The 14044-nt window shown below is 46.2% G+C and overlaps 1 protein-coding gene across 1 annotated transcript in view; it reads left to right on the forward strand.

The window, feature by feature from the left end:
• Positions 1-645: 645 nt before the first annotated feature.
• Positions 646-14044, forward strand: part of LOC135897132 (voltage-dependent calcium channel subunit alpha-2/delta-3-like) — a 197675-nt gene continuing 184276 nt past the window's right edge. The window contains exon 1 of the mRNA XM_070540876.1: positions 646-1310. Within this exon, the coding sequence (XP_070396977.1) occupies positions 1093-1310 (218 nt within the window). The 5' untranslated portion in view covers positions 646-1092. The remainder of the gene's footprint in view (positions 1311-14044) is intronic.

Genomic DNA, 14044 nt, shown 5'->3' on the forward strand with positions numbered 1-14044 from the left:
TTCCGGCACGTTTAGCGACCAGTTACGGAGCAAGGACACGCGGCGCTCACTTTATAACTTCTTTTACGTTCACGTTCTCTTTTGAACTGTCGGTGCAGGCATCCTGGGAGCACATGAAATGACAAATTTGGACGCGTTGACACAGGCTGCATCTGTCCTCGCGAGCGGAGCGCGCCTCGAGAAAGAGCGCATTCGCTACATCGATATAGAGCAGCCACGACAGAGGCGCTACGTCACCGGCTAAGGATTGGAACACGTGATGTTTCAGAATCGCGTATTTGCCCACGAACTTTGAGAGAGAAGTTGCAGCCTCTCCGAACCCCGTTCCCGTGGAAGGCATCGAACGAGCCGACGCTGTCGTGCAGAGAAGCGAGGCGCTGCGGGCGGCTGCGCTGCATCGGCTTCTCCACTAGCCGCCGGTAGAGTGCGGGCAAGCACATCGTGCGGGGTATGGAAAAAAGAAAAAGCACAGCTGCAGCTGAACCCACAGCTCGCGTTCGCCTCTCCCTCTCCTCGTCCGCGAGCACACTGTTCCGGCTCCGGCTCGTGTTGGCTCGCAGCGTCAGCCGGCGCAGCCAAGCCAGCAAGCGCGCCGCGAACGGCGACGACGCTAACGACGCTAGCCCTCTCTCTCCGCCGACGCTCCTTTTTTTTCTTCTGCGTTAGCGCCGCGGTTTATCGCCGAAAGGAGCGCCGGGTTGGGCGTGTGTGGCCGTGTGCTACCGTCGCCGCTTTGGGAAGGTTCTTTGCGTGCGCGCCCGGTATCCGTCTCTCTGCACTCCTGGATTCGTCCACCTCGCTGTGCTGTGCAACGCTTCCGAGCCGATTGTGCGACCCGCTTGCTGCGGTGCAACGTCGGGGCTCGCGCGCGCTCGGGCGCGGGCGAAATTTGCACGCTCGTTTCGCGGGGCCGGCTGTGGCGATGCCGTCGTCGTCGGCGAGTGCGCGTCGGTGTCGACGGCGGCGCGCGAGCCGGAGCTGCCGCGCCGGCTTTGGCCGCCATGCGTGATGCGTTCACGGTGCTCGTCTAGGACCCACCGTCGTCGGCCGATGGACGCGTGCGTCGGGATTCCCACGTGAGTGTCGACACCCATGGGGATCAGCCGCGGCTCTGAGCGCTGGACGCCGCCGGCCGACGTGCGACCCAGACTACCGGTGCTACTGCGCAACCGCCGCCAGCCGTGCTGCTGCTGCCGCCGCTACGGCTACCGGTTTTCGGCGTCGTCGCCCGTGATTCTCTTCCTGGTGGCTTCGGCGCTCCCGCTGCTGGCCGGGTCCGACGCGAACGGCACGGAGGCAATAGCCAACGAGTGAGTACCTACCTTCCTGCGCGTAGCTGCAACCGGGAAGCGCTGACCTTCGTTTGGAAAGTCTCCTCTTGAAACCAAATGCCGAAGCGCGAACGAGAGCTGCTGGTGAAAGGTGCTTCACCCGCAGGGTCCCGTGCAAGCGAGAGAAGTCGCACTACAAATCCGAACGCCAAGCTCGATTGATGCTGCTGCTGCCTTAAGCGAGTTCTCTGGGTTCAGTCCTCCATAACTAGCGGATGCTGAAACCTACTTGATTAGAAAAATCATTAGTACGCGCGCATTCACACGTCTAGCCGTCCAAGGCGAGTATTGTGGGTGACTCACGCTAAGCATCAAGTGCAATCGGAGAGACCCGAGAGTGAAAGGTTTCGGTCGAAGTTCCGGTTTGTAACTGCGCTTGGCTTCGCGTACGTTTTGCTGCAAAGCACCGCGATACGGCTGTTTTGCAGGAGAGCTCAGTGGAGCTGCATTGCATTGCGCCGAATCATAGCTGAAAGACTACTTGAAAATTGAATCACATGTGCTTCTTCCCTCAGGATGCTGACATTGAAATGCTAACACGGTGAGACAGCACTCAACGTCTTTGCGACTCCGCCGCGTTTGTGTCGAAGCGATCAAAATAACACCACATGCAGCTGCCTAAACGTCAGCTGCCTAGGAAAGCAAACATCAACAAAAAAATGCGATACTCGCACGCCGCTGCTTTATTGTGCTCGCCGTTGTGAAGCAACCGTGCATTTCGCATTTGGAAGATTAGCAACCGTTCCAGGCTTGTATTCCCTGAAGCCACCAAACCTGCGGGAAAACTACGCCTGCTTACCGGCGTTCGAAGCGCGCTCTTAGATGCGACTAAGGTCACGTGCCTGGGTCGCGCGCTTTCTCGACGGAGAATGTAAATCATTGCAAAAAGCGAGCCGCGCTTTCGAAGAACTCCCGAATAGTTCATAAATCGACTGGTTCAACTCGATCAAATCGCGCTTCTTTCCACACCGCCGGGGTTTCCCTAGCAAATATTTATGCTACGAGCATCCAATTTCCGGGTATTGTTGTTCGTCAAGCGCGCGATGCATAGATCTCCGCAGGCAAAAAAGAAGGAAGAAAAAGAAAAGAAAGCGTGTTGCAGTTGAGCTTTCTTTCTGCCGGCGAAGCAAACGGCGGCAGGCGGGGGGGAGGGTCAGAACATCGGCCCCGGAGCGTGAGTAGGGCTGCTGCTGCTGCTTCGTCGCATCGACGCGAGGGCCGCGGCCCGAACCTTGCGCGCATGCGCACGCGCGTCCTCGGCGCTCGTGCGAGCTGCTGCGCACGCGCACAGGGAGTCAGCAGCTGCCGGTACTCCCCCTTGTCCCTTTCTCCCTCCCCTCTCAAGTCCTCGCGTGCTTTCCTCCTGTGCTGGGAAAGAAGCTGGCGCTCGCCGCGTGCTGCTGGTTCTCAACGCTACGCTGCGCGCATCTCGATTCGCGAGGGGGATGGTCGTTCGCTGGTTTGAAAGCGGAGGGGAAGCCGCGTGTTCTGCGCGCCTCGCACCGACTTCCTTGGGCTGCGGCGTTTAGCCATCTCTTCGCGCTTGAAGGAGTCCTCGCTTCATCCTCATCACTGCATAGGCCGTGAGCTGCTACACTCTTTAAGAAAAAAATTACACCTTTGGGTCGTGTCTTGCCACGCAACATCTGTCTTGGCTGAATTTCCTTTCTTTAACGCTGCGAGCCCGGTGCTTCCGAGTAACGTACGGAATGCGCGTTATCAGTGTGACGGAGCATTCTCGACAGAAAAGTAGTCAGCGCAGCGTTTACAGAAAGGAAACGCAAGCAAGACAGTTGAAGATGATTGTTGTGTGTCAAATGTACACCCTCAAGGGTGTACATTTGTTTAAGAGTGTATCTTTTCAGCAACAATTGGAACCATTCGTCAATGACTACACTCTAAAAAAGTTTACACCCTTTGGGGCTTATCTAAACAATAATCTTCATCGTGTTCATATCAGGGAACGGAATCAGGGTGTATACAAGCCGTATGTAAAAATACTGAAATATCTATAGCGGCTCCACAGCCACCGTAGTCCTCCATAAAGCAAGCAACAAAATCCCAATAAAGAAAGGCGTCAGGCAGGGAGATATGATCTCTCTAATGCTATTCACAGTGTGTTTACAGGAGGTATTCAGAGACCTGGATTGGGAAGAATTGGGGATAAAAGTTAATGGAGAATACCTTAGTAACTTGCGATTCGCTGATGATATTGCCTTGCTTACTAACTCAGGGGACCAATTGCAATACATGCTCACTGACCTGGAGAGGCAAAGCGGAAGAGTGGTTCTAAAAATTAATGTGCAGAAAACTAAAGTAATGTTTCACAGTCTCGGAAGAGATCAGCAATTTACAATAGGCAGTGAGGCACTGGAAGTCCTAAGGGAATACGTCTACTTAGGGCAGGTAGTGACGGTGGATCCGGATCATGAGACGGAAATAATCTGAAGAATAAGAATGGGCTGGGGTGCGTTTGGCAGGCTTTCTCAGATCATGAACAGCAGGTTGCCATTATCCCTCAAGAGAAAAGTATATAATAGCTGTGTCTTACCAGTACTCACCTACGGGGCAGAAACCTGGAGGCTTACGAAAAGGTTCTACTCAAATTGAGGCCGACGCAACGAGCTATGGAAAGAAGAATGATAGGTGTAACGTTAAGGGATAAGAAAAGAGCAGATTGGTTAAGGGAACAAACGCGAGTTAATTACATCTTAGTTGAAATCAAGAAAAATAAATGGGCATGGGCAGGACATGTAATGAAGAGGGACGATAACCGATGGTCATTAAGGGTTACGGAATGGATCCCAGGGGAAGGGAAGCGTAGCAGGGGGCGGCAGAAAGTTAGGTGGGCGGATGAGATTAAGAAGTTTGCAGGGACGGCATGGCCACAATTAGTACATGACCGGGGTTGTTGGAGAAGTATGGGAGAGGCCTTTGCCCTGCAGTGGGCGTAACCAGGCTGATGATGATGATGACGAATCTTCATCTGCCTTGCTTGCGTTTCCTCCCTTGAAAACTCGACGCTCGCTACTTTCCTGTCTAGAATGCTGTGTCAAGTTGATAACGCGCCAGCCATTCGTGACTAGGAAGTACCGGGCCCGCAGCGTTATAGAAAGGAAATGCGGGCAAGACAGATGACGGCTAATGTTCGGGGACAATGCATGGTGTAAACTTTTTTTAGGGTGTACAAGTTGGAGACACGGCCAGGAGATGAACAGTTTTGTTTGAGGTGCATTCATAGCGAGAGTGCTCGCAATTTGGCCGTAATCCTTGTCGTGATTGCAGCCCGTTGGTGACGCCATACATTCCAGCTACCGTGTCATCCCCCCTTGACATAATAGACTACAACAGCGCTCCCGTTTTTCTTATCAATTGGGCTGGCTACCGCGCTTGTCGGTTTCACCATAAAAAATAATGATAAATAAAAATAAACCAATAATAGTTGATGGAGTCCTAAAAAAAATTTTGAGGCTGCCGTCACGGAGCGTTCAGCGTACACCAAACTGCTGTCCTTCCCGCTAAAATTTATTTATTTATTTATTTATTTATTTATTTATTTATTTATTTATTTATTTATTTATTTATTTATTGACAGTACCTACTGCGCCCGTAAAGCATTACCATAAAGGGAAATAGAAGTGTTCGAATGACAAAGAATGCGTATGCGCAACGAAACTCAGATTGGTAACGTTTCATAACTGTTCGGAATACAAAGAGTTAATAATAGTGGGTAATCAATGTCTGCAAAAAGTATAATATAAAACACAGAGAGAAAAAAAGGCACTCCCAACTTTGACGCCACGTTGACTAAAAAGAAAATTATGAAGCGAATATGAAAATGTGGACAGTGAAGTGCAGACAGTTTCTTGGGCAAGTTTATTCCCTTCGAGAGTTTTTCGGCGGAAGAAGGAGCACTTGAGTAACTTTAACCTGCATGCAAGCTCCCGTACCTTCGAAAAGAGGTCTGTACGGGCATGTGTGCACAGGCTGCTTTGTGTATTTTTCTTTCTGAATACATTTCTTAGCGTAAATCAGCCTGGTTACGCCCACTGCAAGGCAAAGGCCTCTCCCATACTTCTCCAACTACCCCGGTCATGTACTAATTGTGGCCATGTTGTCCCTGCAAGCTTCTTAATCTCATCCGCCCACCTAACTTTCTGCCGCCACCTGCTACGCTTCCCTTCCCTAGGAATCCAGTCCGTAAACCTTAATGACCATCAGTTATCTTCCCTCCTCATTACATGTCCTGTATCCCGAAAGTTTTATCCCGAAATAATTCGGGAATCACCTTGCAGTCTTTAAAGAGAAATTTCAAATCAATTTCGACTGATAATGGTGTTCTTTCAAAGCTCTGTTATCGTTAATGTCGTGGTAAGAGTTTATTTCAATGGAAAATGCAGGTGAAAGCTACATTTTTTTTTTAATTTCGTGCAGGTGAATTAGCGCTGGTCGTCATTGTGACGTCACAGATTTTGAAATCATTCCTGTCTTTCTGTGTGTATGTGTGTGTTCTGGCATAACAAAATTTATCGAAAGTTTAACTTCAGTATTTGTCTGCTGTTAGAATGCGGCGTAGTCTGCCTTTACCAATAGAAAACATTTAGCTGGGTACGAGCAGCTGCCGTGAAAATCTGTGACGTCACGGCAAGTAGGTACGAGAACTTCAAGACGGCGTCGCCAGCTGCCTGTCGTTCTTGCGTCTATTCTGTTCTACGAAGCCTCTATTCACGCCAAGAGTGGCTGTTTTAGATATTTAAGCGGGCAACATACCCATACAAGTTTCAATAATTATTTTATTAATTTTCTATTTATTTAATACTGTGAACACATGGTCCAATTTTCTATTTATTTAATACTGTGAACACATGGTCCAAGTAGGAGGTGCAACAAGTACTACATACAATGGCAACAAGTGAGCCAATGAAGGATAATACAACAATCAAAAATAAATGCTCAAAGATTGGGAACTGGTTTCAGTTAGACAATAACAGTTGTGCTACAATACGGGGAAAGAAGGAATGCTTGTATGTGTTCGTTCGTGACAAATACCGTGTTACAAACAAGCTTTCTCTTCAAAACGTGCCGTTAATTTCCAGCCTAATCCTTACTGCGGCACACAAACACAAAAAAAAATCGTCACTGCGTTCATCTTTATGTAGCCACACTTATCATAAACAATATTCAAAAGCTATGATCACGGAATGTCTTTCAAGAAAGTGTTGACCTTTTGCTGCTAGCCACTCGCTGATCACGGTGCAAGATCACGGCGCATACTGAAGGCTGGTCGTCCAACGTTCTTAGAGAATCAGCAACTTTTCTTCCAAGCCAAGATTTTCCGTACGAGAGACATGCAGAGAAATCCTGAGTGTAATACACCAATATGTGATGATTCACTACATCTAATTAGGCTTACTTAAATTTAGCCTACTGTCATCACCGAGCTCCCATGTTCGCCACTCCGCGCTAGTATGCGCGTCTTCATAACCTAAAACGTGAAGTGAGGCTAATTGGCAAAAGTGCGTTATGGTACTAATTCCAAAGCGCTTCGTTATAGCGTTCCGAAGCTTGTGTAAGACAACTAAACTTTACTGCAAAGCATAAGCTGACTGCAGTGGTGATGAGCCCCGCTTGCTATCACCCATATGCTATCACCGGTAGAATGCAATGATTGTACGCTCTTCAACGACAGAGGCAAGCTCCCTGTCAGGATTTGGCGTATGCCCTCCAACCTATTCTTATTTTTCTCTAAATTTCATTCTCATGATCAGGGTCCCGAGTGAGTAATTGACCTAGGTGAGCGTACTCCTGGACAGACTCTAGAGGCTGACCGGCGGTCCTGAGTTCTTGTTTTCTTGCCACACTGTGGAACATTGGCTTTGTCTTTTGTATATTAATCTTTATCCCCACTCCTACACTTTTTCCGTTAAGGCCCTTAATCGTTTGTTGTAATCCTTATTGTTGCTCAATAAAACAATGTCATCTGCAGACCAAAGCTTGTTGAGATAGCCGCCGCTGAGCCTCACTTCCAAGCCTTCTCAGTCTAATAGCTTGAATACTTCTTCTAAGTATGCAGTTATTTATATTGGAAAGATTGTGTCTCCTTGCCTGACCACTTTCTTGATAGGTAACATTATTCTTTTCTTGTGGAAAACCACGTTAGCTGTAGAATCTTTGTAGATATTTCCCAATATATTCACGTTTGCCTCCTGTACTAATTGATTATGCAATGCCTCTATGACTACTGATATCTCTACTGAAACAAATGCATTTTCATAATTTATGAAAGCCAAATCGAGAGGTTCATTGTACTACACAATTTCTCGATTACCTGAATGATGACATGGATGGGATCCATTGCAGAAAAGCTTTTTCTGAAGCCAGCTTGTTCTCTTGGATGATTGAAGTCAGTTGTTTTCCTTATTCTGCACCATTGCAGTCAGCATAACGTGAGAATTCGTAGATGAGCACCGATGAAGTAGTCACTTTCGCTATTTGAAACAAAAACACGTGGTGCGTTCTTGGACCCATTGACATAGTGTTTTTGATTTTGCGGGCAAGAAACACAATCGCAAACCGCTGTACTCGCCAAAATCTCGCATTAAAAGAGACGCCATGCAAATAGATGAACGTCTCTCTCAGCCACCTAAAGGACCTTACAGGGCAAGCGAAAGCAATCATTATGGCGATTGGCATTTTTAGCTCACTAAGTCCAGTTTGGTGTGGTGCCATATAAACGCTATAGCATGAACGTGACAGCGTTTTATAGCCAAAATCCTAAATCTCTCGTGAAATGCACTTTTGTTTAGGTTCAAGTTTCCGCACTGCACTTTCCCACACTGTGGAAACGTAATAGCTGGAACGATATTGCATTTCGCTTCCGATGTTTTATTGGCTGATGCGTGGGTTTTGACCTCCCAACTTAACAATGGTCCTATGAAAAACTAAAAAAAAAAGAAAGGCAGTTTCACCCGAATGCTGAATCGATGACAGCGGCAGCACAAGTCAGTGTTTCGCTTGCATTGCCAGGACGGTGTTATAACTAGTGACACAGGTGGGAATGTACGCGGATGCAACATGCGCATGGGCCGCGAAAATTTCTGGCACCCCTGAAAGCTTCAACACGCCGTGCAGGGCCCGTTAATTGCATCGCACAGGCGCATTTCGCTCCCCCCCCCTCCCATTTAAATGTGACTTTCGTGCCCGCGGTAATCGAACCTGCGACCTTGTGCTCAGCAGTAGAACACCCCAGCCACCGAGCCACCACGTCGGTGTGCAAATATTTCAGTACACTTCTTTTCTAGAAATCGGTGCAATCGGATCTGATGGTGAGAAGGTTAGTCTTTCAGTACTAGTCGAGTACCAATCTTGAGCGAGAAGCACTCCGCACTATTGCACGGAATTGCGTCCTGACTCTCATTTCGTATTAGGAAGATCTTGATTGAACTTCACCGGACATGTATAACTTTTCTCAGCATAGGCATGCGCACATCAGTCGCAAAAACATCCGCAAATCAACAACATCATAATCTTTCTTCCAAAAATGTGATTTATTTTCCCGACAACGCAAGAGAGGGAGTGCTTACACATTTATCTCCTTCCCTTCTAATGTGCAAAGCCTCTGCTATTTCCCTTTCCCTGTTACCCTGGTTTTGGTACGTAATACCCCACAATTTTTTTAATAAACTTCCAGTTGGCAGTCAACGCTTGTCTGTGTTATTTGTTTCCTTGTGTCCTCGTCTTTTTCGTGCTGTTTAACCCCAGTTCTCATTTCGCATTACGCCGAATCCGCATTTATACATTATTTGAATAGATTTACACGTTACGTCAAGTTCTTACTGTATCGGCAGAGTGTATGCGGAGAGTTTATTTCACTGTAAGTGTGAAAGCTTTTAGTTATCTCTGTATTTTGTTTTACCTATGCACTGTCCCTTTGAATGGTCTTTTTAATATGTGTGCGTGTTTCGCTCTGACTGGGGATGGTGCCAGAAGCCAAGCTTCCCATACTGTCGCATTCCATAAACGACTGTACAACAAATCATTGGTTATTCAACACAAAAGACTCCTTAGCCGCAGCCTTCTCCATCGATCTGGACAATTTCAGTGAACCCACGCCGACTTTGGGAAATTTTCTTGGAGCACAGGGACGACGTCTGATGCATGCAACCACGTGGACATTGCGCAGCCCACGCGGACACTCAAAGGCGGCGCTTTTCGTGCGACTTAACATGCTAAACGAATCTCAGCGATTGCTAGGACATTCTTTGCAAATATGGGCGCAAAACAGGAAACTCAGTGTTCGCGTCATGTTAATGTCTCTTTTACTCGTTAGCTTGGCAGGCGAAAGCAGGTGTGCATTTTTACCAACACTTAAATATTCCAAGAGTCGCAAACCGCCCGGTTGGCAGTCTAGCTGAAGAGCTCCGTTGTATAATGAAATCTCCTTCTGGATTTATTCTTAGCACGGGCTGGAACGGGCGTGTGATGTTTAAAAGCGGAGTTCTGACCTTTCTTTGACCCGAGAGGCGTTTTGTACGCAGCGCATTTTATGACGGCAGATAATTTGTAATATTTAATTTGTGATGTCCTGCTCTGGAAAAATGTATAAAAGCAGTTCCGTCCTTGCCTTTTCGCGTTAAGTGCGTGGTTGCCGTAAGAGGGGCGTTGCATGGAATGCGCAGGACTTTTTTTTTTGTGGCATCAATTTTTTTGAAATCACCCTTGACATATAGCACGAATCTACTCGTTGAGATGGATCACTTGAACTGGCTGACATTATTTAAACTAGACATCAAAACGTATAATTGAGTAATTAACAAACTTTTCCTGAGAACCGTGTTCACTGAATATTTCAACGCACATGTTGCAATTCACGAAAATAAAGCCAGGTATTTTAAAAAAAAAAAGCACATAACTTGGAGTTATTCTTGAAACTAGCGCCAGCTTTGAGATAAGTGATTTCAAACCTGCGGAAGAAATGCACTGTTTTTCCATCTACTTTTTTTATGAAAACGTCTTTTTATGCATTGCAGCTCAGGAAATAATGAAACGCGAATGCATTTTGTCGCAATATTTGGGAACGCATACCTCGAAACTTGTGTCCTTCTCAAAAGTCTTTCAAAGTGGAAGTGACTTTGGAAGTCGGTTAAGATTATTTGAAGAGCAAGTATAAGCCTTAAAGCAATTAGTTTGAAAGCCAATTATCGAATGTTTGTTAAGTAGGAAGCCGTTCGTCTTAATATTCCGTGCAAATATTGTCCACCTCTGGGAGTAATCCAGCTCAAAGACAAGCGGAATTGTGCTACATGCGACGGGTGAGAATGAAAAGTCCTGTTTCTTATAGAAAGAAAACCGTGTATTATGCTGAGTGTCCTTTATAGCATAGAAAACTTTCAAGCATTGCTTTTGGCAGAAAGCACAATTCTGTGCTCGTCGGTTTGATTACTCGAGGGTAGCAGGATCGAATCCAGGCCACGGCGGCCGCATGTCGATGGGGGCGAAATGCGAAAACACTCGTGTACGTAGGTTTAGGTGCACGGTAAACAACCTCATGTGGTCTAAATTTCCGCAGTCTTCCACTACGGCGTGCCTCATAATGAAAAAGTGGTTTTGGCACGTAAAACCCCATAATTAAATTTTTGATAACTCCAGGAGCCGGACATTACTTGGGCAAGAAGTTAAAGTGCATGACAGATTACCTAACAAACTATTACTAATTTAGGTTTTAGTCACAATTTATTGCAAGGAATAACGCATTTGCTATAATGAAGCAATGTTTTAGCAATCTATAACGAAGCGTTGTAGTCGGCGAAAACTCAAGTCGCGTCTATTGAGAACGAATTCTCAGGATGACATAAGCTTCGAGATATTTATTTCTATAGTGCGCGGTGAATACATTGGCGTTCCGGTTGCTTTGGTTCCCTGAATTGCATAAAATGGGCTTCGTTAAAAAGAAAAAAAGATGAAAAAAAATACGGAACAGTGCGTTTTGACGGCAGCTATCTTTAAACCAGGGACACCTTTATAATTTGTTCCAAGTAGATATGCCTTGAAAACTCGCTGAATACAATTAGTAAATTGCAATATGTCTGGTAAAGTAACTAGTTATGAACTTAATTCGTATTTTTTGTACGCAATCGATTACGCATATCGATTTCTCGTCGAAATAATGTCCGCCTCAGCGAGAAACGTGGCTCAAGTTATAGAATTGTACTGCAGGCCACAGGTGATATTTTTACATTTTGTACGGTTTAAAAAAAAAGCCAGCAGTTCGAAGGAGTGGGATTAAGGTGCAAAAATCGTTAGCTGTGAGACTTACAGAGATTTGTGTATTGTTATTTCATGTCTGTGTGTTACAATGTGTCTATGAATGTATGCTGAAGTTATTTGCTTTCCTTAGCTAACTCAGATCTAGCTTTCCCGAACCTGTTACTTTTTGTCTCGTTCCATAACAATACATTTTTTTTTCTTGTTACTGTTACGGTATTAAGAAAGAGAGTAACAGCCGCCGCGGCAGCCTAGTGGCTGTTGGCGTCGCACTGCTGAGCTCGAGGTTGTGGGCTCGATTCCAGTTGCCTGGCCGCATTCGAGTGGGAGCGAAATGCGAAAACAATCGTGTACCCTGCATTAGGTGCGCGCTAAAGAACCCTAATTGGCCAAAATTAATTCGGAGTCCACCGCTGCGGTGTGCCTCGTAATCAGGTGGTCGTCTGGGCACCACCTGATTATATATATATATATATATATATATATATATATATATATATATATATATATATATATATATATATATATATATATATATATATATGATATCGCCGCCATGCCGTCGTCCTAATATGGTCGCACACACTTGGGGACTTTGACGGAGTTGTCGGAATTTCTCAAACTTCGAGGCTTTGGAATACTCGGTGAAGTGAGGGTGGTCTACGTATATGAGTTGTGAGCGGGAGAAATTGCTGAAGCTTGCTGTTTCGTGCTTTGTTTTCTTCTTTCTTTTTCCGGATGTTTTTTTTTTCTCAGCGCCTTTGAATTGTATGGAAAAGGTTGACATTTTATTAGTGGTGTAGAAGTTAGGTAGCTATAGTTGTGAAAACTACGGACGGTGCCGTACCGCCACACGTCGCCGTGTCGCAACATCGCCAAAGGCTTTGCTGCTGGGCGAGGGCCTAATTTAGGTCCGCTATGGTCGAATACTCACGATGGCCCACTGAAAGAACTTTCTTCCGTTGAGATTGATTCCTTTTTTAATCTTTTATTCTTTTATTCAAGCGTTACTCCGCATTGCCCGCCGGGGTTCCAGCAGAGTGGTTGCATCATAGCTAAAACAAGTGTACATTTTCACAACTCCCTTGCGCTTCACGCAGCTTGTTGCATTCGCGGTGCTTTTCCTAAAAAAATGAGCAGCCAAACAGGCCCGTCCTGGGCCAGTATTCTTGTATGTTTAGTACGTGATCACTTCGTTTGGAAATAGAAAATGTTTCTTTTATATTTGTTTATTTATTAATTCCAACTTTATTGTTGAGTATCAGGAACAGCAGCTTTTAACTTTAATTTTCTCCGGTGCAAAGAAAGTGGTTGCCAACTCAAATCTTTCGTTGTCGTGGCTTACGCTCTCCGTTATTCTTAAACATTGAACATGACAGGTCTCTGGTTGTTCAAAGCTATTTGCAGCAGTCTCCACTGTTCCCCCTCCATTGAGCTTGCCGTCGGTTTGGTGGTCACCGATAATGACCTAGCGTGTAAGTGGTTGCCAGATTCCGGGACCTCACATGAAGCTGATACCTGGATTTTTCAGGTGAAGTCGGCCAACCGTATTCGTCTATAGTCTACCTACAACTTTTTCGCTATTTTCTCAACAGATCAATATTTTTTTAAACGTCTTTATTTCTGCGTTGAATTGGCCAAGCCTTGCGGCAGAAGAGGGGTGCTCTATGGGGGAGGGGGAGGGCGACCGGCGCTCTCGTCTCACTCGAGGTGGAGTGGTCCCGAGGTCCGCTCTGCAGAGAGGCGGCCAGGCCCTTCCTTGTCCCTTAAGAAGTCCAAAAAAGCACTCCAAAGCTGGACTGAGTCCTTCGCCGAGCCCAGGTCAGTATTTATTCAACATGTGCGATGTTGAGAGCGCCGACAAAAAAGTCATTACAATGGTTTGACAGAGTTGGCGCCGCCGATGGCATACGACGAAACGCTTGAAGCGGAGTAGAAAATAAAAATAGACTGCATATTTATAATCATGTCCATATAAAATCAACAGAAAATCAAGCAAAGGAAAACATCGGGGATATTAACTGTAGTTGAAATTTATATGTAGAAAGTAATACAGAAAGGGGAAATGAAAGTGGACGAAAATATAACTAGTCGCCGGTGGCAGCCGAACCCACAACCTCTGCATTACACGTGCGATGCACTACCAAGCCGTGTTAAGCCGATGGCTATCAGTCCGTCCACTAACTTGGGTATCTATCTTTGCTAGATCTAGCTCAAGGGGTCATGCGGGTCGGATGTAAAACATCCTTCCTTTTTGTCCAGTGACGTTACGTAACACGTGACCTTAGGAGATCAGGCACGCGGTTAAACAAATACCTCGTATGCTACATAATTACGTCAAGGCTGCTAGATTCGAGACGCTTGCTATGAATGAGCGAGGGCGAGGGGTCTCCGATGTGTGTATATCCGGTGTCGCGAACTTTTTCTAATATATCACGGCCGCCCTGCTG

This window comes from Dermacentor albipictus, chromosome 6 (genome assembly GCF_038994185.2).
Source record: "Dermacentor albipictus isolate Rhodes 1998 colony chromosome 6, USDA_Dalb.pri_finalv2, whole genome shotgun sequence".
Taxonomy (NCBI): domain Eukaryota; kingdom Metazoa; phylum Arthropoda; class Arachnida; order Ixodida; family Ixodidae; genus Dermacentor; species Dermacentor albipictus.